The 26,898-nt window shown below is 44.1% G+C and overlaps 1 protein-coding gene across 3 annotated transcripts; it reads left to right on the top strand.

The window, feature by feature from the left end:
• The first annotated feature begins 137 nt into the window (after positions 1-137).
• Positions 138-26,898, top strand: LOC115639567 (immunoglobulin gamma-1 heavy chain-like). Of its 3 annotated transcripts, none has more exons than XM_030542515.1 (6): positions 138-185; positions 882-1,223; positions 23,839-24,150; positions 25,426-25,539; positions 25,620-25,672; positions 26,687-26,898. In XM_030542515.1, exons 1-6 carry the CDS (start codon positions 143-145, stop codon positions 26,717-26,719), a joined length of 897 nt encoding a protein of 298 aa, XP_030398375.1. In that variant the 5' UTR covers positions 138-142; the 3' UTR covers positions 26,720-26,898. The 3 variants fall into 3 exon arrangements, with proteins under 3 accessions (XP_030398375.1, XP_030398374.1, XP_030398373.1); XM_030542514.1 differs by lacking the exons at positions 138-185; positions 882-1,223 and adding exons at positions 19,365-19,446; positions 20,657-20,995 and having other exon boundaries at positions 25,623-25,672; XM_030542513.1 differs by lacking the exons at positions 138-185; positions 882-1,223 and adding exons at positions 19,365-19,446; positions 20,657-20,995.

Genomic DNA, 26,898 nt, shown 5'->3' with positions numbered 1-26,898 from the left:
TGTCATGCATGTTGCCCCACAGATCTTTAAGAGGAAACAGAACATTTTCCTCTCCACGTGACAAAGTCTTTCATCAAGAGATCCATTAGCTAGTCCTTCTGTTTCACAGCATCACCCATTCATTACTGAATAAAGGCACAAGATGTCCCACCACATAGTTGGGATGATTCTAGTTTATCTGTGGAGTAAGTATTTTAGCCTGATTTATTTCATGCTTGTTCTCTACCATGCTAAAAACAATTAACTTTGTACATAACATCCTTCTGCAATTCGAAGAGGTTCTAACATCAACCTGGTGAGAGAGAAATTCACATCTTTTAGTCCATCAGTTGAAATCTAAAGAAAGGTGATGAAATATTCTATTTTAAAATAACCTGAATGCCAGATATTAACACCTTGAGAATAGTTTCTGGTTAATATCCTGGATTGAGGTGCAAAATCTATTATTCTTTTCTGCTGATGTCTTACATACGGGCTGATATATTTTTCTGCAGAATGATCAATGGGAGAATTTGAAACACAAAGGGCTATGTTAGTAAAAGCCTCTCCCATGTACAGTATAGCCAAATGAAGGTTTTTTACTGTTGATTTTGATAAGTACGAGCGGGGATGCGTAGCCTGATGATTAGTGCTGGGAACTAGAAGTATGTACCCTGGGTTCTGAACTCTGAAGTCGTTTTTTGTAGTTACATTAATTCCCGCACAGGCTACATAAATCCTAACAAAACAAATGGCTAGAAATAGAGAAAAATTAAAATGAATATTTAATAAATATGTGCTTTGTGTTATTCTTGGATCATCTGCTCTATATAACGTATGGCAAAAGCCCAGGCTTGTCCAGTGCTCACTGTATTAACACATTCCTTTCCTCCCCTATATAGTAGCTGCCGCGGAAGAAGGGATAGAAATCCTGCAAAGCCCAGCACAGCTGTGGCTGACTTCTGGACAGACTGCAAAGCTGGACTGTAAAATATCAGAAGAAGAATGGCGAGTTCGGTGGTACAAGGAACAACAGAATGGAATTTTACATGGGATTCATCAGAGTTCTGAGTCTGAATCTTTAGATGGAAAATACTCAAGTAAAGTCAATATTACAGCAAACATGTTTTCTCTAATTATCAGTAACATACAAAGAGATGACTCGGGGGTTTATTACTGTGGCCTCTCTGCCTCTGTGTATCTACATCCCAACTTTGGGAATGGGACCAGACTAATTGTCACAGGTGAGTTTTCAGCATCTTAGATCAATGATAACCTAATGCTGGGTGGTGTTTGAAAAAATCTTTTTTGGCTAGATTGTGACCAATCCTCCTGTTTCAGCTTTAAGCCATTAGTATTCATGCATAGAGGCAACATGGTCCAGGCAGTGACCTAGGGCATAGGGTTGGCAATTGGGAGACCTGGGTTCTGTTTCTGAAACACTGGGCACAGAGGGGGTGAGATGTTTAAAAGAAATCAGCACCCAACAGCTCCCCTTTAGGTGCCCAAATAAATGACTGGAGTTTTAAAATGCTCTGATCAAAACCTGGGACATTTTGGAAAAATCTGACCTTGGGTTTCTCTGCATCTCAAATTCCTCATCTGCATAATGGGGACAATTAGTCTCCTATGTAAAAGCACTTAGAGATCTATGGATGAAAAGCAGGGCTAGGTGTTATTTTCCTGCCTTCTAATACACCTCTACCCCAATATAATTTGATATTCACACTTGCTAATGATTCGGACTGAAACTGCCTGAGCCTAGGACATGGAGTACGTTTCAACTGTCCTGCTATCCTATTAAGACTTAATATTAAGACTTTTTCAGGCATTCATCAAGCTTCATGAAATGATTTCCCCAATGTTTTCATACAGGGGACTATTCATTGTCTCAAGCAGCACAGTATGAATTGAACAAAATAATTCAATGTACAACTAGTAATATCTATATATTTTTGATCCACTGTACATAAAATAGAAGGCATGGAATTACTTTGTGTGGTACTAGAGGCTGTATCTCAGACAAACAGGATGAATGTAATAATAGGAAAAATGTAGACTGACTATAATATTTAAGCAAGAAAGGTTCCTCTGTCAAGCTTGTCATCCATAGATCTCAAAGGACCTTGCAAATGTGACTAAGCAGTGTTTCCTTAATTTTACATATGGGGAATGAGGCATAGATGCAATATGAACTTGTTTCCCGGGTCACAGAGTAAGTCAGACACAGAGCTGGGAATGGAACTCAGGCTTCCTAACTCCTGGTCTGGTGTCCTCACCACCAGACTTGAGCAGCTCTTCTGCATTTGTACCTAACCAAACACATTGTTGGTACTGAGCAAATCATCCTTGATGATCATATTAGTACAAACTTCTGAAGAGTGTTGAATCGTGGGAGTCTCCCAAGGTGGATGCCTCATAGTGTAAGACACTGGTTTTCACACCACCTTAGGGGTCTGCAAACTTGTCCAAGATTTCAAAAGGGGCCCATACCTCCAACATTTTTTAAGGGTCCGCAAATGAAAAACGGTTGATAACTGCCAGTGTAAGACATTGAAAACAGGCATAGACAAATATTAGATATTTAAACATGCTGCACTGGTTGGGTAGGGGTAGGAGCAGGGTATGCTAGCTGAGCTACCGCTAACAGATCTTTCTGACCTCTAGTTTCTGTGACTCAACTCTCTTTAGATGCTTCTAAGCCGAGACTTTCCATTCTGGTGCCCTCCAGCCCAGAGGATGCTGAGCTTCCCCCTGTCATTCCTCTGCTCTGCCTGCTCTCTGATTTCACTCCTCCCTGGAGTGAAGTTCTTTGGGACACTGGTGAGGAGGCATCTGACAGTCAGATGGATGCTGGAGCCTTTGACAGGAAAGGGGTCTTTAGTGTTTGGAGCCTAATAACAATCCCTTCTGAGATGTGGAACCAGGAGATTATTTGCACTTGTACAGCCAAAGACAGTAGCACGGGGAGAAGCATCAGTATTACAGTCTCCAAGGAAACAGGTCCAGTATACTATCATCAAACCTAACCTACCTACCAGGGCATTTATGCTACACCCCTCACCGTGGTATCTGGCAACCAAGAGTCAGTGACATCTACTCCAAGCTAGAGGAACAGACAGAATCACACAGGATGGCTCAGGGGAATGATAACTAATGGGAGTGACCGGAAGTTTTGGAAACCACTGAGAGGGTGCTTGAGTTGTGGGGTAGACAGTTACGGTCGCTCCCACGTCACCCACCTTTCCCACCTCCAGCCCTTCTGAAAACCTTCATTTTTCAACCCTCAGTGGTGTGAATTGTGTTTCTGGTCAAGCAGCCTTAAGCACAGTTAGAACACAGAAGGATCACTTAGGGTGAGCCAAAGGGGAATAATGATGCATAAGGAAGAAAATCAACAAAGGGTACAGCAGGATGAATGTTAGGAATGGCTTCCTGACAGCAAGATCTAACAGACAGTGGAACAGATGCCCAGAGGCAGGACTGAAAGCCCCCATAAAGAAGACTGGACAAACATCAGCCATTTTAATATAGGGAAAAATCCTGCAGTGGTCAAGAGGGTGCTAGAGGGCACCCAGTGAAACAAGGTCATCTCCATCTCTGGCTTCTAAGATTCTGAGCTATTCCCTATAAATAATTTGATTCTGTTGTACTCATCACTGGAGCAGGAGGTCTCAGGCTAAAATGGCTCAATGGAATGATGTCCAGGGAAGGCTGGCAGGAGTAGGGCTGGTCTACACTGTTACCGGATAATGCTGTTGGGCAATGATGTAAATTTTTGCTGACATGGCTGGCTACTACAATTTTTGCAAGGCCACTGTCCCCTGTATATGAGGCACATCCCACTGCCTCTATATACAGGTGGGCAACATGCTATAGAGCACAGAGGAATGAATGTGGAGTTCTAGGGAAAAGACCTCCTTTTGCCCATCTGTTTTGCTAGCAGTTTTCCATTCTCAGCATCTCTTCTCTCTGCAGGAAACTGTATGATTGTGTTCTATGCGGGGCTGCCCTGTATTTTCCTCCTCCTCCTGATCCAGCTATTGATCTTGCTCTGGAGAAAGTGTCCCGTCAGAGGTAACTCAGTCATAACTGTGCTATAAAGCAGAAAACCATCACACATCTCTATAACTATCCCTTTGTCTGTTTCATCCATCAGGGAGAGCTGTGCAAAGAGGGAATCAAATACCTATGAGACAGATGCCACAGGTAAACTGCTTTTTCCATCATTGGTATGTCAGAAAGATACAGTGTATTAACAACAGGAGATTAGAACCAGTGTCTTGGCCAATTTCCAACCCTAGTGTCTACACCTTGTCTCCTGAATTCACAGAGGTTTCATTTGTATTTATTCTTCTCTGCTCTTCTAGTAGAAGTGTTGTGTAGGATTATTAGTACCAAAGAACTGCTGGGTTCCACCCCAGAGGTGGTTGCAGGTCAGGGATGGTGAAATTGTGCAGGGTATATTTCTGTAAGTGACCACCAGAACTTCTAGACTGACCTTATATATATATCACAAGCCACCAACACCATCCAGCTACTCAACTCAGCTACCAGGACAAAAGACCACAACCAAGAAATCTACACCATTGAAATATGTTTTTCACATTCTTATAAAACAAAAACTGATCAGTTGATGCCTTTTGAACTTTTTGAATAAAATTAATAATATCTGATCTTTCCTTTTTCTGTTTCAGACTGAATATGTGACTGATGTACAGTAACAGAAATGCTCCTCGGTAACTGAGTCTCACAAAAAAGGCTTATGTTTTTTTAAAACAGGAGATGCAGAAAGAAAGAAAGAGAATGAGAGAAATATAGAAAGTCTGTTTGTAGTGTGCTATAATGTTATATGAATTTCCTTGAAATACAACCCCTTCCATACTCATTTCTCTGAACCCATATTCTGCTTTGACACCTCCATTCTTGCAAGAAAGCTGTGCAGGATCCATTGTAGGTTGAGGGGGCACTGGATTTACATATTGCCTGGAAGATGCCTCTTCCTGCATCATAGCACCCCCTATCACCATGTTAGGAATTTGGTTCTGATTGAGGATGAAAGTGTCAACTACTGAATTTGTGAAGCTACTTCCTATACTGGAGGAGATTTCCCATCCAAGCACTCACCCTGTATGGAGGGAGTAAGGGTGACCAGCCCAAGGCCGGTCGTGCTGTGGCATTGGGGTCAGTACTTAGATCAGAATCAGGCCTGTATCTTCACATTTTTACTGTCACTTGTGGTGAACGACAGGGCTGGTTTAGCAGCCAGTAACAGAACATGGATATTAAGGGTCAGACTGTAACATCTGTACTCACACGGGTGAGAAGTTACGGATGTGAGCTGTCCCTGGAACTTCAGTGGGACCCCTGCTGTGAATAACGGCTCCCCAGTGGGAGTGAGAGGTTCATCGCCTGGCCCTAAATGAAATACAAAGGGCCACCAACTGCTCTCAGTGACCCCCTGTAAACCCAGAATGACTCCACTGCCTTCAGCAGGGTTCCTCTCTACTGATATATACCCTCATCTGTGAGAGCAGTATCGGGCCTAAAGAATGTAGAACTCATTTGTCACATATAATATGCTGAGCTTCATGCCTCTCAGCTGCTAGAGAAAAGAATGGAAACATGAGGGAGGAGGTGGCATATTTTTTAATGTGCAACATTTAGAATTACAGCTTCAAAACGAGGAGTTAGTATCAAACCAGGCAGCATGTGCAGGCTCAGTGGCTGGGGGAGCCCCTCCTGTTGATAAAGCATTGTTACTGAGAGAAGATAGACAGGTGCTGGCACGAGGCCCTGTGGATTGAGCCCTCCAGGAAAAGCAGCAGTTTCCCAAGGAATTCGTTGGAGTAGTTGCTCCAGGACAGGGACGCAGAGAGAGCCTGACCTCACACAGCTCTGTTCAGAGACCGTTTCCCATTCATAATCTCCCCTCACACCGTGAAACAATACTGCTGACCAGGCGGCTCGGTCCTGCTGATGGCAGCTCCTAGGAGGCAGTCAAAAGCAGCCTCCACTCAGCTGGAAAGTGTCACTTCTGTCTGGTTCTGCCCCTTCTATCTGCTGTGCACATCAGGGGGCCAAGGCTGGTTCTGCATCTAGGTTTTTCTGGTCCTGCTTGTGCCACCAGTAGCACATCCAAGTCTCATGCCCAATCAGGTGGATGTTCAGTTTCTTGTGGGTACAACCTCCCACCTCCCATTTCAAAAGCACTAAAGATTCGGCTTAGACATGAGAGTAACTATGACTGCCTGTGTGAATGAGGTAGACTCTACGTCCCAACTTCTGTTACCAGCGCACAGCCTGAGTAATTGAGCTCAGAGGGGAAGAGGAGAGGAATTGTCTCCTTCATGGGTCACAGAATATTGGTGGAGCCACTCCAAGCTCCGGAGCATACAGGGAGCACGTAGGCCACGTGCACTGCAGGCTCCTGCAATCCTGACACCCTTTATGAAATGACACTGTCTACGACCCTCTGCTCCTGCAGAGAGGGTAGAATTTGTCCCTAAATGCACCAGTATGTTGCAAAGATACCTGTATGTAATCAGGGGAAGGGTCCCACTGTTGTGGGGAACTTTCCTGGCTCATACTCTAACCCAATGAAGTCGGCCATTGAACGGATCTGACTCCTCACTCCGACTCCCTTTACCCAGATGCCTGTCTGACCTTGAGGACTCCCTTTCCAGTCTCCCATGCAGCAGAGTCATAATGCCAACAAGGCTGGGCCCAGGATTCCTGGGAGGCTGAAACCCCAGTCTTGTCAGGGATGTGAGAACTTTGCTGCACGGGACAGGGGTGAGGGTATCCGCACTCTGGGGTCCTCTCTCCACACCGGATGCTTCCCTGACCCCCAGATCATTACAGATAGTTCAAACCCAATGCAATCCATTAAACAACAACTGTAAGAAAAAATGGGAAAGGTAAAAGGCAACAAGGAACCCCACCCGGTGGGCACAGGAGAGAGCACAACCAGCTGGATCCGGGACATCAGGGAAGCTCACAGGCTGTTCCTCACACGTCCCAGGCCTCCTTCCCAGGTCCTAGCTGTTCTGCGGTGATACCCCAGGTCAGACCCCTGCTCTGGGGGTGGCAGGACCCTTCTTCCCCAGCACCAGCCGTCCCATCGGGTTCATGTCCCTCCTCCGAGTCCGGCCTGCGAGGCCTCTTGTCCGGCGACGTCTCCCTGTGCCCAGAGTCCCCCTCACTCTCGCCAGCCGCTCAGCGCGCTCGGCTCCAGTGTTAACTTCGGGGGGGGGCCGGCGTCCGCTCCCCAGCTCTGGCCCCCCAGCTCCCCGCGGCAGCTCATCCCAGCTCCTCTGCGCTGCCCCAGGCTCCGGCTCTGCCATCTGGGCTGCTCCCTGGCCCCTCTGGCTCCGGCTGCTCTGCCTCTACCTCAGCTTCGGCGGCTGCTCTCCCCTTAGCTCAGCCCTACTCCCTCTGCCGTAGGCAGGTAAACCTCAGACGGAGGACAGGCCCTCCAGGCTCCCTCATTGGCCTGCCTGCCCTGTCAATTTAGCTGACTTGGAGCCTTGGCCTTTCTCCACTGGCCCCGAGGAATGCCAGTTTCTCATTGGCCCATCCCCTCTCTTTTGGTACTGAAAAGGGCCGACCAAAGAACCTCAGTAAGTGTCAGGAAGGGGCCAGCAGCCCCCTCACATGCATGACAATGTCTTTCCTATCGCGGCAGGAAATCTCTCACCTCCACGGGTTTGGTTCTTTCTGTGACTTCCTGCTGTTTATGCTCTAGGTGGACAAGTTGGGTTACTTTTTAATTATATTTTGCAATTGAGCCACATGCAGCAGCAGTGAAGAGCAGAAGCAGTAAACACAGCCCAACAGCTTTTATAGAAAGACACCATCTTACAAAATGGCTGCTGTCATCGAGGTCAGCAGTGAACCAGCTGTGAGTTTCCAGACTCGTATCTCAGTGTGGGTTATGATTTCTCTCTTCCATCAGCTACTGCATCCTGATCTGATTGTGATTCCTTGACTGAAACTTCACTGGGGCATAAACCCTTTGAGCCTGTTTGACAACATTTCATACCATTAGTCACCTCCGTGGAAGGTCAGATAACTGTTCGAGTTTGACACAGTTTCAAACAGGTTACAAAGCTTTCTTGCTTCTCTTGCAAACAGTCCACATTATTAGCACGTAAACCATTGTGGAAACCTTGCTTTAAGAGTCCAGCACACGGCTGAAAACAGAGTTTAGGATTCAGTTTTTAATGCACCTTTTAACTCCCCTCAGGCTGCAATTCTCCCTCCTGTACCATATTCCCAAAACAGACTGAAAGGGCCAAATTCATCCATGGTGTAAATCCACCTCCAGGACAATTATAGTCACGAATGGTTGGCATCCTAAATTTACTCCTTTTGCACAACCAGCAAACAGTAGCATTATGCCGAGAGCTACTCGTGACAGTTTGGATTACAAACCTCTGCTGCAATTAGGTGTGAATGCACCCTTCAATTAAGGTAGCTCTCGGGATGAATTAAATAGAATGCCCCCACCTATGGCAAAAAGGGAGTTATGAACCCATGTTGACTAAGTAGGCTGAGGGGGTTTGCTGAGTATGGCTTGTTTGGGGTGCATGCAGGGGAAACACACAAACTGAGAGTGGACAAGAACAGAGAGGCAGAGACAAAGAGCAGGAAAGCCAGGCAGCAGCCTGTGAGTAGCATGATCCTGGAAAAACCATGAGAGAGGGATTTTGGGCCCAGTGTTGGCTGAAGAGGCTTGGGGATGTTAGCTAAGGGCTTGGCTACACTTGCAAGTTAGAGCTCATTAAAGCAGCCACGGGCACCCGTCCACACTTAGTAAGACACGTAGAGCACTCTGACTCCATGGCTAGAGTGCTCCTGGTACTCCAGCTTGGCGAGTGGAACAACATTTAATGCGCCCCCGCTGGAGTGCTGCGGTGCCAGTGTGCACAGGGTGTTGCATTACTGCACTCTGATCGGCCTCCGGAAATGCCCCATAATCCCCTTAAGTGGCCACTCTTGTCATTGTTTTGAATCGCTGCAGGAATGCGGATATGCCCTTTCAAAGCTCTGTTTCTGACAGCTGGCTGCCAATCTGCTTCGAGATAAAGCAACCATTAGTGTGGAATGCTGTGAGAGAGAGAGAGGTGGGGGGGTGGGCAGAGAGGGCCTGCTGCGGTCTGAACTTACAAGACAGCATACTGAGATGCTCTCAGCCCTTCAAAAACCCACTCTCTCTCCCCCCACATACACACAACACTCCCTGTCACACTCCATCCCACCCCACCCCCATTTGAAAAGCACGTTGCAGTCACTTGCATGCTAGGATAGCTGCCCATAATGCACCGCTCCCAATGCCACTGCAAGTGCCGCAAATGTGGCCAAGCCAGTGTGCTTGAAGCTGTCAGTGTGGACAGTGTGTGTCTGTGTGAGAAGTCAGCCCAAATATTAATAGGGCTGCTGAGCCTATAGGTCTCTCCATCTAGCAAGGACTGTGATGTGTTGATTACCTGGACTGGAACAGCAGCAAATCCAAGCCAGGCTCAGAGACACCATCAATCTCACCAGGAAAACTGCCACCACATGGTGCAATATCTGCGGCACACACCAGCTGGGATGGACTGTGGAGGAAGCAGACTCCAGTGGATCATCAGGAGCTGGGACAGTCATGTTTGCACCGTTTCATTAAACTCGACTTAATTTACAAATCTGGTTCCATTGAAGTGAATGGGATTTTTGCCATTGACTTCAGTGGGGCCAGGATTCCACCCAAGTCATAGGATCATAGCCATGTAGGGCTGGAAGGGACCTTGAGAAGACCTGAAGTCCAGGCGCCTGTGCTGAGGCAGGATTAAGCCAACCCTGACCGTGCTTGACAGGTATTTGTCAAACCTATTATTAAAACCTCCTGGGATTCCACAACCTCCCTAGGTAGCATGTTCACTAGAACCTCAAAGTTACAAACAGCTTCATGCAGAGGGGAGGGGTAGCTCAGTGGTTTTAGCATTGGCCTGCTAAATCCAGGGTTGTGACTTCTATCCTTGAGGGGGCCATTTGGGGATTGGCCCTGCTTTAAGCAGGGGGCTGGACTAGATGATTTCCTGAGGTTCCTTCCAACCCTGATATTTTTCTATTTTCTTTGTTTTTTCATGCATTTTCGAAGATAATCACTAATGAGATTGCCTCAGCTACTTCCTTAAGTATTCTAGGTGTGGAAGGGTGGAATGTTGTTGCTGTGACACTGGAGGCTGCTGAGCTGTTAAGGTTGCTCAGTGCTCCTGTCCCTGGAGCTCTGGTGTTATCAGCACCAGCAGAGAGCACAGCCTGTTAATTCAGCAGATCTCTACATTGCTCAAAGGGAAAGACTACAGGCATGGCTCGCATCGGTGACAAAGGCACTCGGCCAGGTTTATTGTCCTCAAGTCACAGTCCTAATGACTTGCACAGGTACATTAACCAGTGAGTGCCCCCTAGCAAGGAGCGGCTGTCAGCACTGGGAATTTCTGATGTCCCCTCAGCCACACAAAGGATTTAGGCAAGGTCCCCCAACATTTATACATTAAGACAAAACAGTGGAGATAAACAACTTCTGTACCACCTTGTGTGTCTCATGGCATCTCTTTGTTACTTCCCCTTTTATCTTGTTCCTAATATCTGGGACAAAACATCCTTATTGATTTTTCTGTCAAACCTTATCTTGTACTAGAGTAGGGTGGATACATACTAGCCTTCTGGAATGTATTTACGTAAATATCTAGTGCCTAGTACTTCCTACTTGCTATGTTTTAGCAACTTTGCCACGTTCACGTACCTAACAGTGAACTTGTAAGCATCTGCTTTAATACATAGCCTGACTGCAGTTCACAGCCTCTAGTTCCGGTCTCAAGTCCTGCACCAGGTCCAGTGCTCCAAGCTGTCTCTGTCTACCACACTAGGTTGAATTTCATCAGGCCCCTCTGACTTAAATACATACAATTTACCTAAATATTCTTCAACCTGTTCTTTCCCTACTCTGGCCTGAGATCCTTCCTCCTTTTTGTTATTATTGATTGTGTTAAGCAACTGGATACAATTAACCTTTCCAGTGAAGACTGAAGCAAAAAATGCATTAAACTCTTCAGCCTTCTCTTTGTGTCATCCGTTATTTATTCGCCTTGCAGGTTAATAAGTAAAGTCGTGATTTCTTTTAGTTCCAGAAGCAAATATAAAATCACTCACGTTCAAAATACCTGGCACTTTTCTTAACTCTGTTGCCAGAAGAGTTGAATTTGACTTCACGTGAAAATTTTCATACTGGTCCAGGTGTCTTTTGGGATGCTAATGTAACTTATGAGCATTAAGGATCCATCCTTTGCTTTCAGTATTGCATTAGTGCCTCTTCCTTCCGATCCCCAGAAATATTCCAGGAAATTTGGACTGGGTTGAAGACTCCACGGACAATGCAAGCCAGATCAACCATCCCAGTGGAAATGAGGCCGTGGGGAGATGGAACCAGAAGCAAAACCCAGCTGCTGGTGGTGTAGCTGTCTGAACAGAACAAAGCAGAGAATTTACTGTTTCATCCTGTGTCTGACTCACAACAGACCTGCCATCTGTTTATTATCTAATTAAAGGCACCAATTTTACTTTGTTACAATGGTACACTTCCCCTGAAGTCAATACAATTACACTAGTGTAACGGACCTGCTGCTATGAATGTTAATCTCATGAGATGGATTTATTCAAAGTAAAGAATTCTGCAAAAAGAAAAGAAGAATTGTTACTAAATGCATTTGTGGCTGTTAGGTCAAAAACAATTTGGCAGCAATACATAATGATGAGGGTAAAACTAAAGTGCTTTGGGATCTACTGGTGAAAAGCACTAGGTATGAGGGAAGTGGGTTTTATTATTATTCAGGAGCTTTAAAAAAAAAATCTGTCATCTTTGACCATTAAAGGAAAACATTTAGTTGAGTCCCCTAAAAATGCAAAATCTTTAGCTGTTATTTTTCAGCTGTTTCTCCTTTTCAACCATTTCAGCTTTGAAAGTTATACCATATTCCATTTTTTTCCTGTTTTTTTCTTTTTTTAACATCTCAGCATTGTTGATCACTTTTCCCCTTGAGTTACACCAGTATCTTTCCTTACCTCCAACAATCAGTGTGGATCCATTGTCGAAAATCAGATAGCTGCTGGATTTAACTGCACAGTAATAGTCACCAGAGTCCTTCTGCTGGACCTTGTAGATTTCCAGTATCACGCCGTGTGTCTCGGGTTTGCAAGCAAACTTACTTACATTTTCATCATTTAAGCATTTCTTGATGCAGGTGGGCCCCTCACCTTCTCTTCTCCTGTACCAATAAACCGAAATGCCACCTCCTTCCAGTTTTTCTTTGGAAGAACAGGGGATCTTTGCCGTAGAACTAATTTTGACAAACAGGAATCGCTGAGTGGGGTACAGAGATAACTGTGCTCCCAACACTGAAGAAATAAAACAGATTATGTCATTATAGTCAGCTTTCATTCGATCTCTCTCTGCCATAGACAAGTGGGATTGTTCAGGAATAAAATTTATTTAATCTGATAATACCTATGCTCTGTAGAAGTGGCTGCAGCGTGACTTCTAGAAACGATGCTAAAGCTAGCACAAGTGAGTGGAAGTGCATCTAAACTGCAGCAAAACTCTGCTAAGCTACCACAAAAGTCCACATCCTCTTGCACTGGCTATTTTCTGAACGCTGTTCAGTAACACAAGGAGTTTTACCCATGGAAGAGAAAATCAGATACTTGGCAAAGAGCGTGTTTGTAGAAAACACAACGAAAGTCTGAGACGCTGCTTCAGTGAAGGGTCATTTCTGATGAAGAACATGGCCCAGGAGAGTGTGCTGTGGTGTAGATGGATATCAACTGACTGGGGTGGGGGAGGAACCCACAAGGGATGCTGTATTTCTTGCTGACTGTGGATGAATTAATATCAGACCCCGAGATAGTATAGGGTACATTTTCAAAAGAACCTAAGTTGCATTGATTTTCCATGGTATTTATGCCCTTAATTCTGATGCCTTTGAAAATTTGGTTCATAATGATTATGAGTAAGTATAAATACCCAAAGATAAGACAAAGAAGAAGATATTCTACCAAATACAGTATGCAGTGTTGGTTTCTAAAGGGTCAGAATAGTATGCAATATTGGTTGATGTGCCAATGTTGCAAGGTACAATGCATCCAGCACATGGCATGAAAAAACGATGGAGTTACTTCCTGCACCCACCCATCCCTCTCCTGTATTTCCTGACAGCATGACACTAACTGGTAATGATCATTTGGAGGCCAGCCTTGGAGGACTTTATTTGCCATTTAAATCACCAAAGTGAAAACTGCAGTTTGTTTCAGAAATGACAGAACTAACGCCTCCTTTTATGCATTTCCAGAATATGGGAAAGGTTGGACTTTGCCATGTCACCCGTCTTCCTACTCTGCAGGTTGGATCCAATCCTGCAACCTGTGCACATCCAGAACACCCACTGGGGCATGGATCTGTGCAGGACTGGTCCTTTTTGGCATCGCATTTTCAAGGCTGTAAAGGTGTCATGGGTTTTCTGAGAACCTGCTATGCCACCTATGCCATGGCACGTGGCCTGACCGAGGTGCAAAGTGGTAGGGGACTCAGTCCTGGAGTGCCCCCTGATGGCACATTGAGGCAGAGATGCAACCCTGATTCTACAGTTTCTTGTACTCCATTCTGGGATGAAAGCTGTATCACTCAGACTTCCTTCGAGACTCCAGCTGGGTCTCTCTCCTTCAGGGGTTGTACGGGACCTCAGCCCACAGTTCTGCTGGTCCCCCATGGAATCCTTGCCTTAGGGCTGCTCCTACCCCTGGTTTTAGTGGGACTCTTACAGGTTTCTTCAGTCCCTTCTTCAGCAGATAGAAGCAAAAGAAATTAAAACAGGAACAAAAAGTAAAGTTAGTGCTGCCACCCAGATCTGGTGTCTCATCAATCTCTACCCCCTTCCATGAGGGGATGGCAGGGGGATCCAGGCATGCCTTTTCCTCTGGGTGCCACACCAGGGATCCTATGTTAAGCAGTCAAATAGATTTGTTTTTGTTTAAATCTCTGACGGCCTCCCTGAGCTGTTTCCCACCTCTGTACCTGACAGCCTCAGGTAGTGGCAGAGAATTCATTTGCCTGGGCAGCTTTTTCCCCATCTGACCCTGTGGAGCTCCTCCCCCGTCCCTCTCCAACTACGTCTACTCTGCAATAAACCTGCGGCACCAAGTCTCAGAACCAGGGTCAACTGACACGGGCTTGCAGGGCTCAGGCTGTAAGGCTATACAATCTCACTATAGATGCTCAGGCTGAAGCCAGGCTCTGAGACCTTGCAAGAGAGGAAGGTCTCAGAGCCCGAGCATCTACACTGTGATTTTTATAGCCCTGCAGCCCGAGCCCTGCAACCCTGTGTCAGCTTACCTGGATCAGCCATGCAGTGTAGACGTACCCAGGATCTCTGGGGCAGCTGCCACACTCCAGCTGGGTTGCAGCTTTTTATCCCAGCCGTTAAACCTGCCATTTATCTGCAGCTGGGGAAGCAATTGCTTCCTATCTTAACCCTTTGGTGTCTGCTGTCTTGTAGGGTCTATACACCTCATCACAGGGAGGATATAATGCCTCTCTCTGCCTCTTCCATTACTACTGATCTTCTTTCTGCCTATCTCCTCCTTATTTGTACCATGACATTTAGTTTGTTGCTTGTTTAACCCACCTCTTGTTTCGTCTGTCTGTCCCTTAACCAGTGGAGGTGGTGAACATGTGGGTCACTATGGCCAGTTAGTTCATCATCTGAAAGAAAGGGTGAAGTCTCTTACCAAGCTCAAAGTGGAAAAGGGCATTTCTCACCACTGGTGCTACTCAGACACATCAAATTAGTAAGAAGCCCAGCAGGACCTTGAGGCTGATGGGAGATTTTCCATCGCAACCATTTTCAGTGGAAAAGTGGCTCTGAAACAAAAAGTATTTTTTTTGCTGAAAAAATATCTGTTTTCTTGGAAAATTTCGACTATTTGTTGAAAACCCAAAAACTAAAAAGTTTTAGTTTTTTCCTACAAAACGTCAAAAATGTCTTTGTAAAAAAATCACCCCAGTTTGTGACCAGTTCTTCTCTGCAGCACTTGGACAAAGGCAGGCAGATGCCTATGCTGAAAGCAAAGGTCAACCCCTCTGTCAGGTGTCAGCTAAGGCTAAATCAAATTCATTCATTAAAAAGTTGGACCCCCACTTTACAATTATAGGTTACATCATGCGGGAGCTTTCACGGGAAGGTCATTGTTCGAAATGGTTTAAAAAGAGGCTTTCTGGGTAACATTAATAAGACTGATATGAATTATTTAAATGAGATACATTCAGGTGATGGCGAGAGATATGTAAATGATTTGCACTAAACTAGAGCTAAACCCAAACTGAAACATCCCCTTTGGTGAAGTTGAGAACACTGTTTCCTGTCTCCCTGCTCCGAGCTGAAAACAAAAATAGACAAACCATGCAGAGAGTCACAGTATTTCCGGCCAGACTCAAACAAGGAGCAGAGAGTCTCTTGGGATCAGATGTTTGGGTCAGATTTTTCAGCCCTATTTTCAAACTCAGGGCTAGAGCCTGTTGCTTCATTAGGCAAAATTCCTATTGATGTAGGTGGAAATTTTGCCTGAGTGAGGACTGCAGAATCATAACCCAAAGCGTTTCAGACAGATACATATCCCAGCTAATCCTCCAAATCTCTTAAGGTTCAGTTGTCACTACTGGGGAAAATGCGATAGGGCAGTGGTTCTCAGCAAGGGGTACATGTACCCCTAGGGGTACACACAGGTCTTCCAGGGGGTACATCAACTCATCTAGGTATTTGCCTAGGTTTACAACAGGCTACATAAAAAGCACTAGCAAAGTCAGTACAAACTAAAATTTCATAGAAACAATGACTTGTTTATACTGCTCTCTATACTGTACACTGAAATGTAAGTACAAGGTTTATATTCCAATTTATTTATTTTTAAAATGAGAAAGTCAGCAATTTTTCAGTAATAGTGTGCTGACACAGGTGTGTTTTTATGTCTGATTGCATAAGCAAGTAGCTTTTTAGTGAGGTGAAACTTGGGGGTATGCAAGACAAATCAGACTCCTGAAAGGGGGACAGTAGCCTGGAAATGTTGAGAGCCACTGCCATAGGGGACAGAGAATGCAAAGAGTATTGTACCATTCCGTGCTATCTTCTCATGGAAGGCATGATATGGCCCACTGAGCCCTCATAAATACAGTCTTAGACAAATACTTATGCCAGGGTTTAACTTTATTCCCTTTCAGAGTCCCATTGAAATCAATGGGATTACTCCCAGGAATACAGTTAGCATGTCTGTACTAGGGCTTGCAGGACTAGGGCCACAGATCCACAAATGCTTTATAGCGTCTTTTTGTGCAGATGGGCTAAGATGATCTTTAGAAGCTAAGAGAGAAAAATAAGGAGATTATTTAGATCTACATGACAAAAACATGTACGCTATTTTTTTCCCCCTGTGGTTCAGTGAGCGAGGAATTTCATTAACAAAGGCTGGTTCTTTTGTGGTGAAACCGTTAGACAACAAGTGATTACAGACAACAAGACAATAAAGTGTTTTGCTATCTGACAAACAAAAAAAAGAGAGTGGCAAAAGTCGTGAGTTGACACTGACCACAGGCAGATGCAAATAACCCAGCAAGCAGCTCTGAGCTTTTGCAAATGATTTTGATGCTCACAACATAGATACCTGGTTCCCTCCAAAAAACCCAACTAAACAAACAAGCAAAGCGAAAAACCCAGCTAACTGAAAAAATAAAAACAAAGAACCAGACAAAGAACGCCCATCCACCCCCTGCAAGCCATCAAAACATCACCCTGCAACAAATTGGCCTCACTAAATAAACAAACCAAACATAATAAAATAATAAAATCTAAAAAATTAAAACAAAATCCAACCCCAAATTGTTTTTATTCTCAGTAGGGAGGAGAGCAAGAGACTTCTTAAAGCCCACTAGAGACTTTACTATTGCTATTACTTTTATATGACAGGTACTCAGATACACTGGCTGTGGGTGACATGATAAAACTTGGAGATAGACAACTGATCTATGTTAAAAATACTCAAAGTTCTAGACTGCAGCCTGCCATCAATTTTTACACTATAGGGACATTCACTTCAAAGAGAGTCCCAAGTGCAGAAGGGTCATAAACACATTTTTCAAACGTAAAAGAAAAGAGATGTTGAATGAGCCCTTCTCTTTCCTAGAAGGTGCTCTTTGGGAGTGAGAGTATATTAACTGTAGCAAACATTCTGGCTAATTGACAAACACAACGGTCCTGTTTGGCTTAGATAATCTGAATCATCTTCTAACAAAAGGGTTTTGCATAGTAAATTCCTGTGTACCAACTTGAAGAATGTACTCCTAAAAGTTCAGATATTCCAGACTGCCTTTCTAAAATTGGTTAGAACAGCTTAGACTCTGGTTAGGGGCTTTTTATCATAGAAATAAAAATCTAATGCCTACCGTAGCTTTAAACTTTGTCTTAACATTTAAGACCCACTGGATTTTCATTAGTGAAGATCAATTTTATAGTGAATGTATATAAAAGAAATGCAACTGGGTGAAATATTCTCCATTTCCTTTAATTGAAATAAGGACCAAGCAGATAAACAGTAGCCATAGAGCAGTCTATGGTTTTGTTGCAGCTCTCTCAAAGTTGAGGATTTTTATTTTAAATACAAGTAAATTTAGTAGCAGTGAAAGGAGAAAACACGGAATAGTTAAAGCATAATCAACGACATTGAAATCTTCTCCCATACAGCTCTACCAAGATGCCTAAATTGCTTCTCTGTTACAATTATAGCACAGATTATTGGCTTGACTGACAGGAATTTTATATGGACATGTCAGCATCACGTCATTAACATACCTGTATTATAAATACTTATAGTACTATAGAAGTAACAAATAAAATAAAAATAGTATAAACGTCATTAGGATAAAGTGTGTCTCAGCATTGTCTAACTTTTGGTGTTTAGGGCATAGTATCTCTGCTGGTTCATATCTCATTGGGATGGAATTCAATGTACAGGTGGTTGGCTAGATGAGAAAAGTTTTGAAATCATTTTTACCAAACATTCAGATTGCTTTAGCCTATTTTTGATGAGGAGATTGGCAAATATGTTAAATTCTCAAGATGTCGTGTGTTTTTTTAAGCCATCCACAAACTATCAAATAGTTGTATAAAAAATATATATATACTGAAGCCAAGTGATGCATTCCCAATTAGACCGATCACATTTATAAAATGTAAAATGCACCAGGGTGTTTTTAAAATTTAAACTTGCCTATTAACCATCTGCAGCTACTTCCTATAACATTTTACATTTCTAAGCACCGTGACAAATGCAACAGACAGGCTGCAGGTAGTAGCTGTCATCTCCTAAATTTCATGGGTGTTGAAATAGCCTGGGTCTCAAATATGGGACATGGGCTAGTGAGGTCCGAGTGGCTGTTTGTGCCATATTGTATTAAACTTCCCATGAGACAGACATCAATGAGACATGATTTCCAAATGGTTTGTTAGAATATTCAAATATGTAAGGTGACCATGTTTTCGAATACACGAGTGAAAAGTGTTTACAGAAAAGGAATTGGAATATCTCAGTGGGTATTTCAGTTCTTTTTTCTCTCTAACTCATTTTGAATGTTATTGCAAGGAACATGCATTAGGCACATACCTGTGTGACCCACAATTAGGATATGTCCCAAAGATCTCAACTGGAATAACCGTATGCTCCCATTTTCTAGACCTATCCATTCCTTTCCCACCAGGTCTCTTCCCAAAACGTTTATTTCATCTCCAATACTTGTAAATTTCCCACACTTTCATAATGCATGACAAGCCTCTTCAATGATTTCCTCTATCCTTTGTTAAAATATCAGGAGGAATCTTCAGAGCTACGATGACACACCTTATTCTCTTTCTATGGGGGCTAACATCCCCAGATACATATGAATGTCTGAAAACCCGAAGCACAGAAAATAATCCATATTAGTTTCAATCCAAAAAAGGGCTTGTCCCATCGATCCAATTATGAGATGAAAAATTCCTTTTAAAATACACACACTGCTGTCACACAGTCAGACCCGGAATTTGTTGTGTAATGAATTTTAGAGACAACTGAATATTATTCCCCAGGTTTGCCCTGCTGGCTGTCAGAGTAAGATTTTGAATGGGGTTATTAATATCTCCTGGTCCTCTCTTTTGTCACACATGTTGCCCCCACAAAACTTTAAGAGGAAATATGACATCTTCCTCTCCACATGAGGAAGTCTTTCATCAAGAGACCCATTAACTAACAGGCATCTACCGTTCTCAGAGCATCAACTTTGCATGACTGAAGAAAGCCAGAAAATGTCCTACCAGATCGTTTGGATGATTCTATTCTGTCAGCAGAGTAAGTATTTTAGCCTGATATTTCATGCTTGTTTTGTACCTTGCTACAAAAAACTACTTTCATGTGCAAAGTTCTTCTGAAATACGGTTAACACCAAGAGGAGCTGATGGGGAGAGCTAAACACTCATGTTTTAGTTCACCAACTGAAATCCTAAGAGAGGTAATGAAATACTGTGTTGTGCTCTCCACAATACCTTGAATATAGTTTAACATTTTGGATACTGTAATGGATTGTTGTTCAAAATCCAGTTCTCTTATGCTCACGTATTTTTATATAGGCTTCCAGGGGCATTAGTCTTTTTTCAAAGGTAATCAAAAAAGATGATTTTAAGCCTGAATGTTTAAGATAATAAAACACTCCCTTTCATGTACAATTTTGGTCAAACAGCATTAATGTTACTGTTTTTAACTCTGATTCAAGGTTAATATGAATGGGAGAATGCAGTCTAGTGAACAGAGCAGAGGACCCAGGAGTCAGAACACTTGGGTTCTACTCAAAATCGTGTCACTGATTTGCAGGACCCTCACCAAATCTCTCCACTTACCTCTGATACACTTTCTCCAGCTATCCACAGGGATAATATTTCATCATCTTACAGGAACATTGTGAGGCTTAACTCATTAATAGCTGCGAAGCAGTTTGATTATCATGTGACAGGCTCTAAGTGCCGAATATTATTAGGGTGACCAGATAACAAGTGTGAAAAATCGGGACACTTTTTGGGGGAGTATAGCTGTGTATATAAGACAAAGCCCCTAATATTGGAACAGTCCCAATAATATTGCGATGTCAGGTCACCCTAAATATTATTCATTAGTATGATTGTGAAGTTTAATTAGTTGTAGTAAGTGCTTCAATGTCTTTGGATGAGAGGTGATGTGGATGTGCAAAGGGATTGATTAGCATCCATGCGTGCAGAGTGATTATTGTTTATGTTACAACTAGGCTACACTTGACAATATGGCAAAAAATACTATGCTAGAAAAAAATTCAGCAACGTATATTTAGTTTAAAATACATCAATTTTCCTATAGTGTATATGAATCCTAAGAAAATGCGTAAGTTCACAAATAAAGTTAACCCACCCCCAATTTTTAAAACAATGGGCATTTTGCTTGGAGCAGATGACATGTTATATTGAATATATTGCAAAGGGTAAGCCTCTTACAAGTGATTATTGTGTTCATGTTTTTGTCTTCCTTTTTCTAGTGACTGCTTCACAGGAAGGGATATCAATCCAACAGAGCCTAGCACAGATCTTTCTAGCCTCTGGAAAAACTGCAGAGATAGACTGTAAGCTTTCAACAAGACGACAGTACGTGTACTGGTACAAAGAGCTTCAGAATGGAAATTTGCATGGGATTTACCAGAGTTATAAGTTTGCTGCACCTCCACATGAAAAATACTCGAGTAAAGCGAACATTCAGGCAAACATGTTTACTTTGATTATAAGCAACGTACAAAGAAATGACTCGGGGGTGTATTACTGTGGCCTTGTTGTATATATACATCCCAACTTTGGGACTGGGACCAGGCTGATTGTCACAGGTGAGTTTCCAGTGGGTTGGGACAATGACATTCCAGAGGTCTGAGGGGTTCTGAGCAGAGCTGTGACTAGGCATTTGAGCGCCTGGGGCAAGCCCTATTGGTTTTTGTCTTGCCCTGGTGGCTGGGCTGGCTGGGGTTGCTGTGGGGATGGCCCAGCCATTGGCTCCAGAGCCGATCCCTGAGAGCTGCCCCAGCCCCAAGAGAGCAGAGTCAGGGCAAGTGGAGGCCAACTGAGTCACGTTTTTCCCAGCCCTTCTGCCTCCTGTTGCCCCTGAGAATTTCCCAGCCAGGCTCCTGCAGGGATAAAAATGGCTGTGGGGTGCTGCAGTGACTCAGAGCTGAGCTGAACTGAGCTTCCGAGCCCAGATCCCCCAAGCACCCACCTCTGCTGCAACCCCAGACCAAGAGCCATGCCTATAAGCCCCCTGCTGCTGCTGGTGGCCTGCAACACCCAGTGCCAGGCTAACGGGCTCGCTGTGCTGGGGATCCCCCAGTTTCCAGATCAGGGTGGGGGCACTGCACCCGCTGCAGGGGCCGGGATGGCTGATTGCATTCCCTGCTTGGACAGCTCCAGCAGTGGGGCCACCAGGGGTTCTGAGAGCTGGGGGACAGAAGCCTACAGGGGAGAGAGGAACAAGGACAAGAGTGGCTTGGGGTAGGGGCAGGCGGGGCAGTGAATGTGGGGCTGTGTGGGGAGTTGGGGAGGGGGACATGGGAAACCAAGAGTGTGGCTGAAGGGGAGCCTGGGAGGCAGGTATGGAGAGACCTTCAGGGGTCCTGAAGGGCTTGGCAGAGCCTTTGGGGCCCTCGTGGGGAGGGAGCAGAAGGGATCCCATCTTTCCTTTCTGCCCCATTTTTCCACCCCTGTAACTTTGCACCCTGGGCGGCTGCCTTGCTTGCCTCGTCCTGGTTATGGCCCTGGTTCTGAGACAGAATCTTGTAATTGTGATTCTCTGACCACCACCCACTCCCCCCGTTTTGGTTTTAAGTTGTCAGTATTTATGCCAAGAGGTAGAACGATTCAGGTAATGGATACTGTACGAAACTGTGAATTAGGAAACCTGGATTGTAATCCTGAATCATTGGCAGCCTATCACTCTGCAACTAAAATGGGGTAATGACTCTTATTCGCCTCTGTAGAGTGCTTTGATACCTAACTACTGATGAGATGCGGTCTCCCACATTATTCTTGCCAGCAAGTTAAATAAGTATGGGCTGGATGAATGGACTATAAGGTGGATAGAAAGCTGGCTAGATTGTCAGGCTTAACAGGTAGTGATCAATGGCTCCATGTCTAGTTGGCAGCCAGTATCAAGCTGAGTATCCCAAAGGTCGATCCTGGGGCCGGTTTTGTTCAATGTCTTCATGAATGATCTGGAGGATGGCGTGGACTGCACTCTCAGCAAGTTTGCAGATGACACTAAACTGGGAGGAGTGGTGGATGCGCTGGAGGGTAGGGATAGGATATAGAGGGACCTAGACAAATTGGAGGACTGGCCAAAAGAAATCTGAAGAGGTTCAACAAGGACAAGTGCAGAGTCCTGCTCTTAGGATGGAAGAAACCCATGCACTGCTACAGACTAAGGACCAAATGACTAAGCAGCAGTTCTGCAGAAAAGGACCTAGAGGTTACAGTGGACGAGAAGCTGGATATGAGTTGACAGTGTGCCCCTGTTGCCAAGAAGGCTAGTGGCATTTTGAGCTGTATAAGTAGGGGCACTGCCAGCAGATCAAGAGATGTGATGTGATCATTCCCCTCTATTCGACATTGGTGAAGCCCCATCTGTACTGTGTCCAGTTTTGAGCCCCCCCACTATAAGGAGGATGTGGAAAAATTGGAAAGAGTCGAGTGGAGGGCAACAAAAATGATTAGGGGGCTGGAGCGCATGACTTATGAGGAGAGGCTGAGGGAACTGGGATTGCTTAGTCTGCAGAAGAGAAGAATGAGGGAGGATTTGATAGCTGCTTTCAACTATCTGAAAGGGGGTTCCAAAGAGGATGGATCTAGGCTGTTCTCAGTGGTAGCAGATGACAGAACAAGGAGCAATGGTCTCAAGTTGCAGTACGGGAGGTTTAGGTTGGATATTAGGAAAAACTTTTTCACTAGGAGGGTGGTGAAGCACTGGAATGGGTTCCCTAGGGAGGTGGTGGAATCTCCTTCCTTAGGAGTTTTTAAGGTCAGGCTTGACAAAGCCCTGGCTAGGATGATTTAGTTGGGAATTGGTCCTGCTTTGAGCAGGGGGTGGACTAAATGACTTTGAGCTCCCTTCCAACCCTGATATTCTATGATTCTAAGTGCACCGGTGCTGGCTGTTATTACTATCCTACCTTCTGATAGGCACGCTCACAGATTGTACCTAGCGAAAGCCACTGAGCCTGGGACATGATGCATCGTCCTGCTGGCCTTATAAAACTTTATTAATCTGGCTCTTCACTGGGCATTCACTGAAGCTTCATGAAAGGATTCCCGCCATGTGGTTTGCATGGGGAAGATTTTTCCTCGAGAAATGCAGCAGGAGCTGAACATAAGAATACAATGTAGTAAAGAGATATCTAATTTTTGAATCTCCACCTTCTGCAGGTATTCAGAATATTGAGACCATCAAGGAGCCAGGGGAACCATTTGGGGTGGGATGAAGGAGTGTAATGGGATGAAATTAATAAGAAAAATCCCCTTTGTGCAATGGAAGTCCCACCACTTAAGACATGTAAGACTAGACTAGACAATGCACTAGATACTTAAAATATATTCCACTGGCAGGGGTAGGAGCTGGGTAGGGACTAGCTGAGCTACCATGACAGTCTTTCTAGTCTCTATTTTGAGTGACTCAACTCTCTTTTAGATGCCTCCGAGCCGAGACTTTCCATCCTGGTTCCCTCCACCCTAGAGGATGCTGAGCTTCCCCCTGTCATTCCTCTGCTCTGCCTGCTCTCTGATTTCACTCCTCCCTGGAGTGAAGTTCTCTGGGACACTGGTGAGGAGGCGTCTGAGGGTCTGATGGATGCTGGAGCCATAGACGGAGAAGGGGTCTTTAGTGTTTGGAGCCTAATGACAATCCCTTCTGAGATGTGGAAGCAGGAGATGACCTGCACTTGTACAGCCAAGGAGAGCAGCATGGGGAGAAGCATCAATGCTACAGTCTCCAAGGAAACAGGTCCAGTATCATATCCTATTTATATTTGGTGTCTGGTGAAAAACTTCACCTCAAGTCAGGACAAATACACAGATTTAAAGGGATACTGCTGAGCTAAATAACTAAAATGAGGGGGCATGGGTACTAGGTATAAAAACTACTTAGAGGGCTTGGGTTGTGGGAGATACAAGGTGGGTGAGGTAATATCTTTTATTGGACCAACTCTGTTGGTGAAAGAGACAAGTCTCAGCTACTTAGAGCTCTTCTTCAGGCCTGTAGCTAGACAGCTTGTTTCTTTCACCAAAGGAAGTGGGTTCAATAAAATATATGACCCCACCCACCTGGCCTCTCTAATATCCTGGGACCAACACAGCCACGGCATCAAGTTGTGAGAGAATGTTCTGGTAGTTCCTCTGTCATCTGCCTTTCCTTGCTCTCTCTTCAAACCATTTTTCAGTGAGCAGTCGCAAGAAGTCGGACCTGTGGCAAAACTGCTCCTAGTTCTCTCTCCTTATGGCCCTGCTTGAAAGTCCATTGAAGTCAATGGAAAAATCCACACAGACTTCAGTCAGTCTTGGGTCAGGTGCTGTCTGAGCACTGCTTCTACAAGTGTTTGAGGAGTGTTAATGCCAAGGAGACAGGAGAATGGCTTGGGGGCTTGAGATGGAATAACTAGGACAATGGGAGTGAACTGAGCAAAGGAAAAAGGAGGATGAATACCCAGGATTCCTGATAATTAGATCTATTGCGTTGTGGGATTGTCTCTTAAGTGACAAGGATGAAGCCCTATTTAAAGTTGGACTGGGTAAAGCACTAGTGATTATACTATAGGGACTAGTCAGGAAGGTGAACTACATGAGACCTACAATCACAGGCCTTTGCTATCTCTAACATTTATGCTTCTACGATGCTCCCTAAAATGGTTTTCATTCTAATTCTGTTTAACTCTCTCTAGTCATCAGTGGAACAGTGATTCTCAGACTGGATCAGTGATTCTTAAATGAATCACCTCTTGATAAAATAATGTACAGTGCAGGCAAGCAGAGTTAATAAATAAAAAGACTTAGCTTACCTCAGGCTACCAATGGCCTGAATCCAGCACCAAGTGGTCAACTGGCCCCACCTCCAGGTGGAGCCTGAGAGTGTGACCTGAGACGGTGGATTCTGGAGGTAAGGTCTCACTTCTGTGCATGGCGTTCCAGGAGAAGTAGATGACATGGGCCCACTCTTTTTAATGGGATCTTTCCACTAACAAATCTTTGCTCAGCACCTAACGTTGTTCTCTTCTCTCTGCAGATGAAGCCACGAAAGAAAACTGCAATTATGTGTTATATGTTGGGCTGTCTTGTATTTTCATCCTTGTCGTCATCCAGCTGACGATCCTGCTCTTCAGAAAGGGTCCCTCCAGAGGTAACTTGTTTATAACTCTATCTGCTAAGAAGCAGCCATTCATCACATATCCCTGTAACTGTCCTTTTGTGCTTCTCCAGCAGGGAGAGCTTTGCAAACTGGGAATCAAATACCTAGGAGGCACATTCCACAGGTAAAAGTACTTTTTTAGCCACTGGCACATCAAAAAGATACAGTAAATTCATAGGGTGTTAAACTAGTGTCCTGGCCAAATTCCGACACTAGTGGCTACATTCCAACTACTTGATTTCCTCCGACGCTCATGTGAAGAAGCTAGTCTTTCATTTCCCTCCTAATGTAGACAGCAACTGCTTTGTAGGGTTGCCGGTGCAGAATTGCTATTGTATTACCACATTCCCGCCTGCCTGAGTGGTGGATGAAGCAGTGCTTTTTATGCTTCTTTATGAATTTTACATGGACCAAAAAAGAAAAAAAGTCTGAACAGCTGGTCACATTCATCCAAATGTTGCTCTAAGTCACATGGTCATAAATTGAGTTACCCCCTCATTGGTATTAGTGGAATTACTCAGATCAACATTGGTCTGGCAGAATTTCGCCTAAATATTTTTTACTCTCCCATAATTCAAAAGCCGGCCAACTAATGACCTGCAAACTTAAAACAAAACAAAACCAAATCACATCAGGGCCTAAACTAGATGTTAAAACATTTAATCCTTCTAGGAATTTTGAGAAGGAAAGAAGACTGAAAATAGGAATTTAGAATGGAACAGCTCTAACAGAGCACAGGGATCTAATTCTTGTAGCAGATTCACTGATGCAATTCCAATCCCACTGACTGTCTTGCAGTAACGGAGATGAGAATTTAGCTTGTGGTTACTACTGCATCTTTTGGGTCATATTTCTGTCATTTGCAACAGCCCATTGACTTCAGTGAAGTTATTGTGCATTTATGCCAGTGTAGATGAGAGCCGAATCTAACCTCTTTTTTGTAAAATGCTTCTACACAATATTCTGCTCTCTTACACTGACAAAGCTGAATTTCATTGACGTCAGCGGAGTTACTCTAGTTTTACATCAGAGAGAGTAGAATTTGGTTTCTTGTCTTGTTACCGAATAAGTAGTACTAGTTAAATGTATGATTTGCATTAAGAATATTAATATCTGGTCTTTCCTTTTTCTGTTCCAGACCGAGTATGCAGCTGTGAGGTACAATAAATGAAAAGTGCCTTTAACTGACATGGTCTGACAATTATTTATAGGGTTTAAAAAAGCTATGCATGACGGAAAAATGAAAGTGAACATTTCTGAGTCTAATATCTGCACTTTACTAATTACTAAAACGTGAGGTGGCTGGACTTAAAATACAACTTGTTATAGATTCAGACTTTAAAGGTCAGA

Source organism: Gopherus evgoodei, chromosome 24, assembly GCF_007399415.2.
Source record: "Gopherus evgoodei ecotype Sinaloan lineage chromosome 24, rGopEvg1_v1.p, whole genome shotgun sequence".
Taxonomy (NCBI): domain Eukaryota; kingdom Metazoa; phylum Chordata; order Testudines; family Testudinidae; genus Gopherus; species Gopherus evgoodei.
This window is presented reverse-complemented; position numbering and strand designations above follow the sequence as displayed.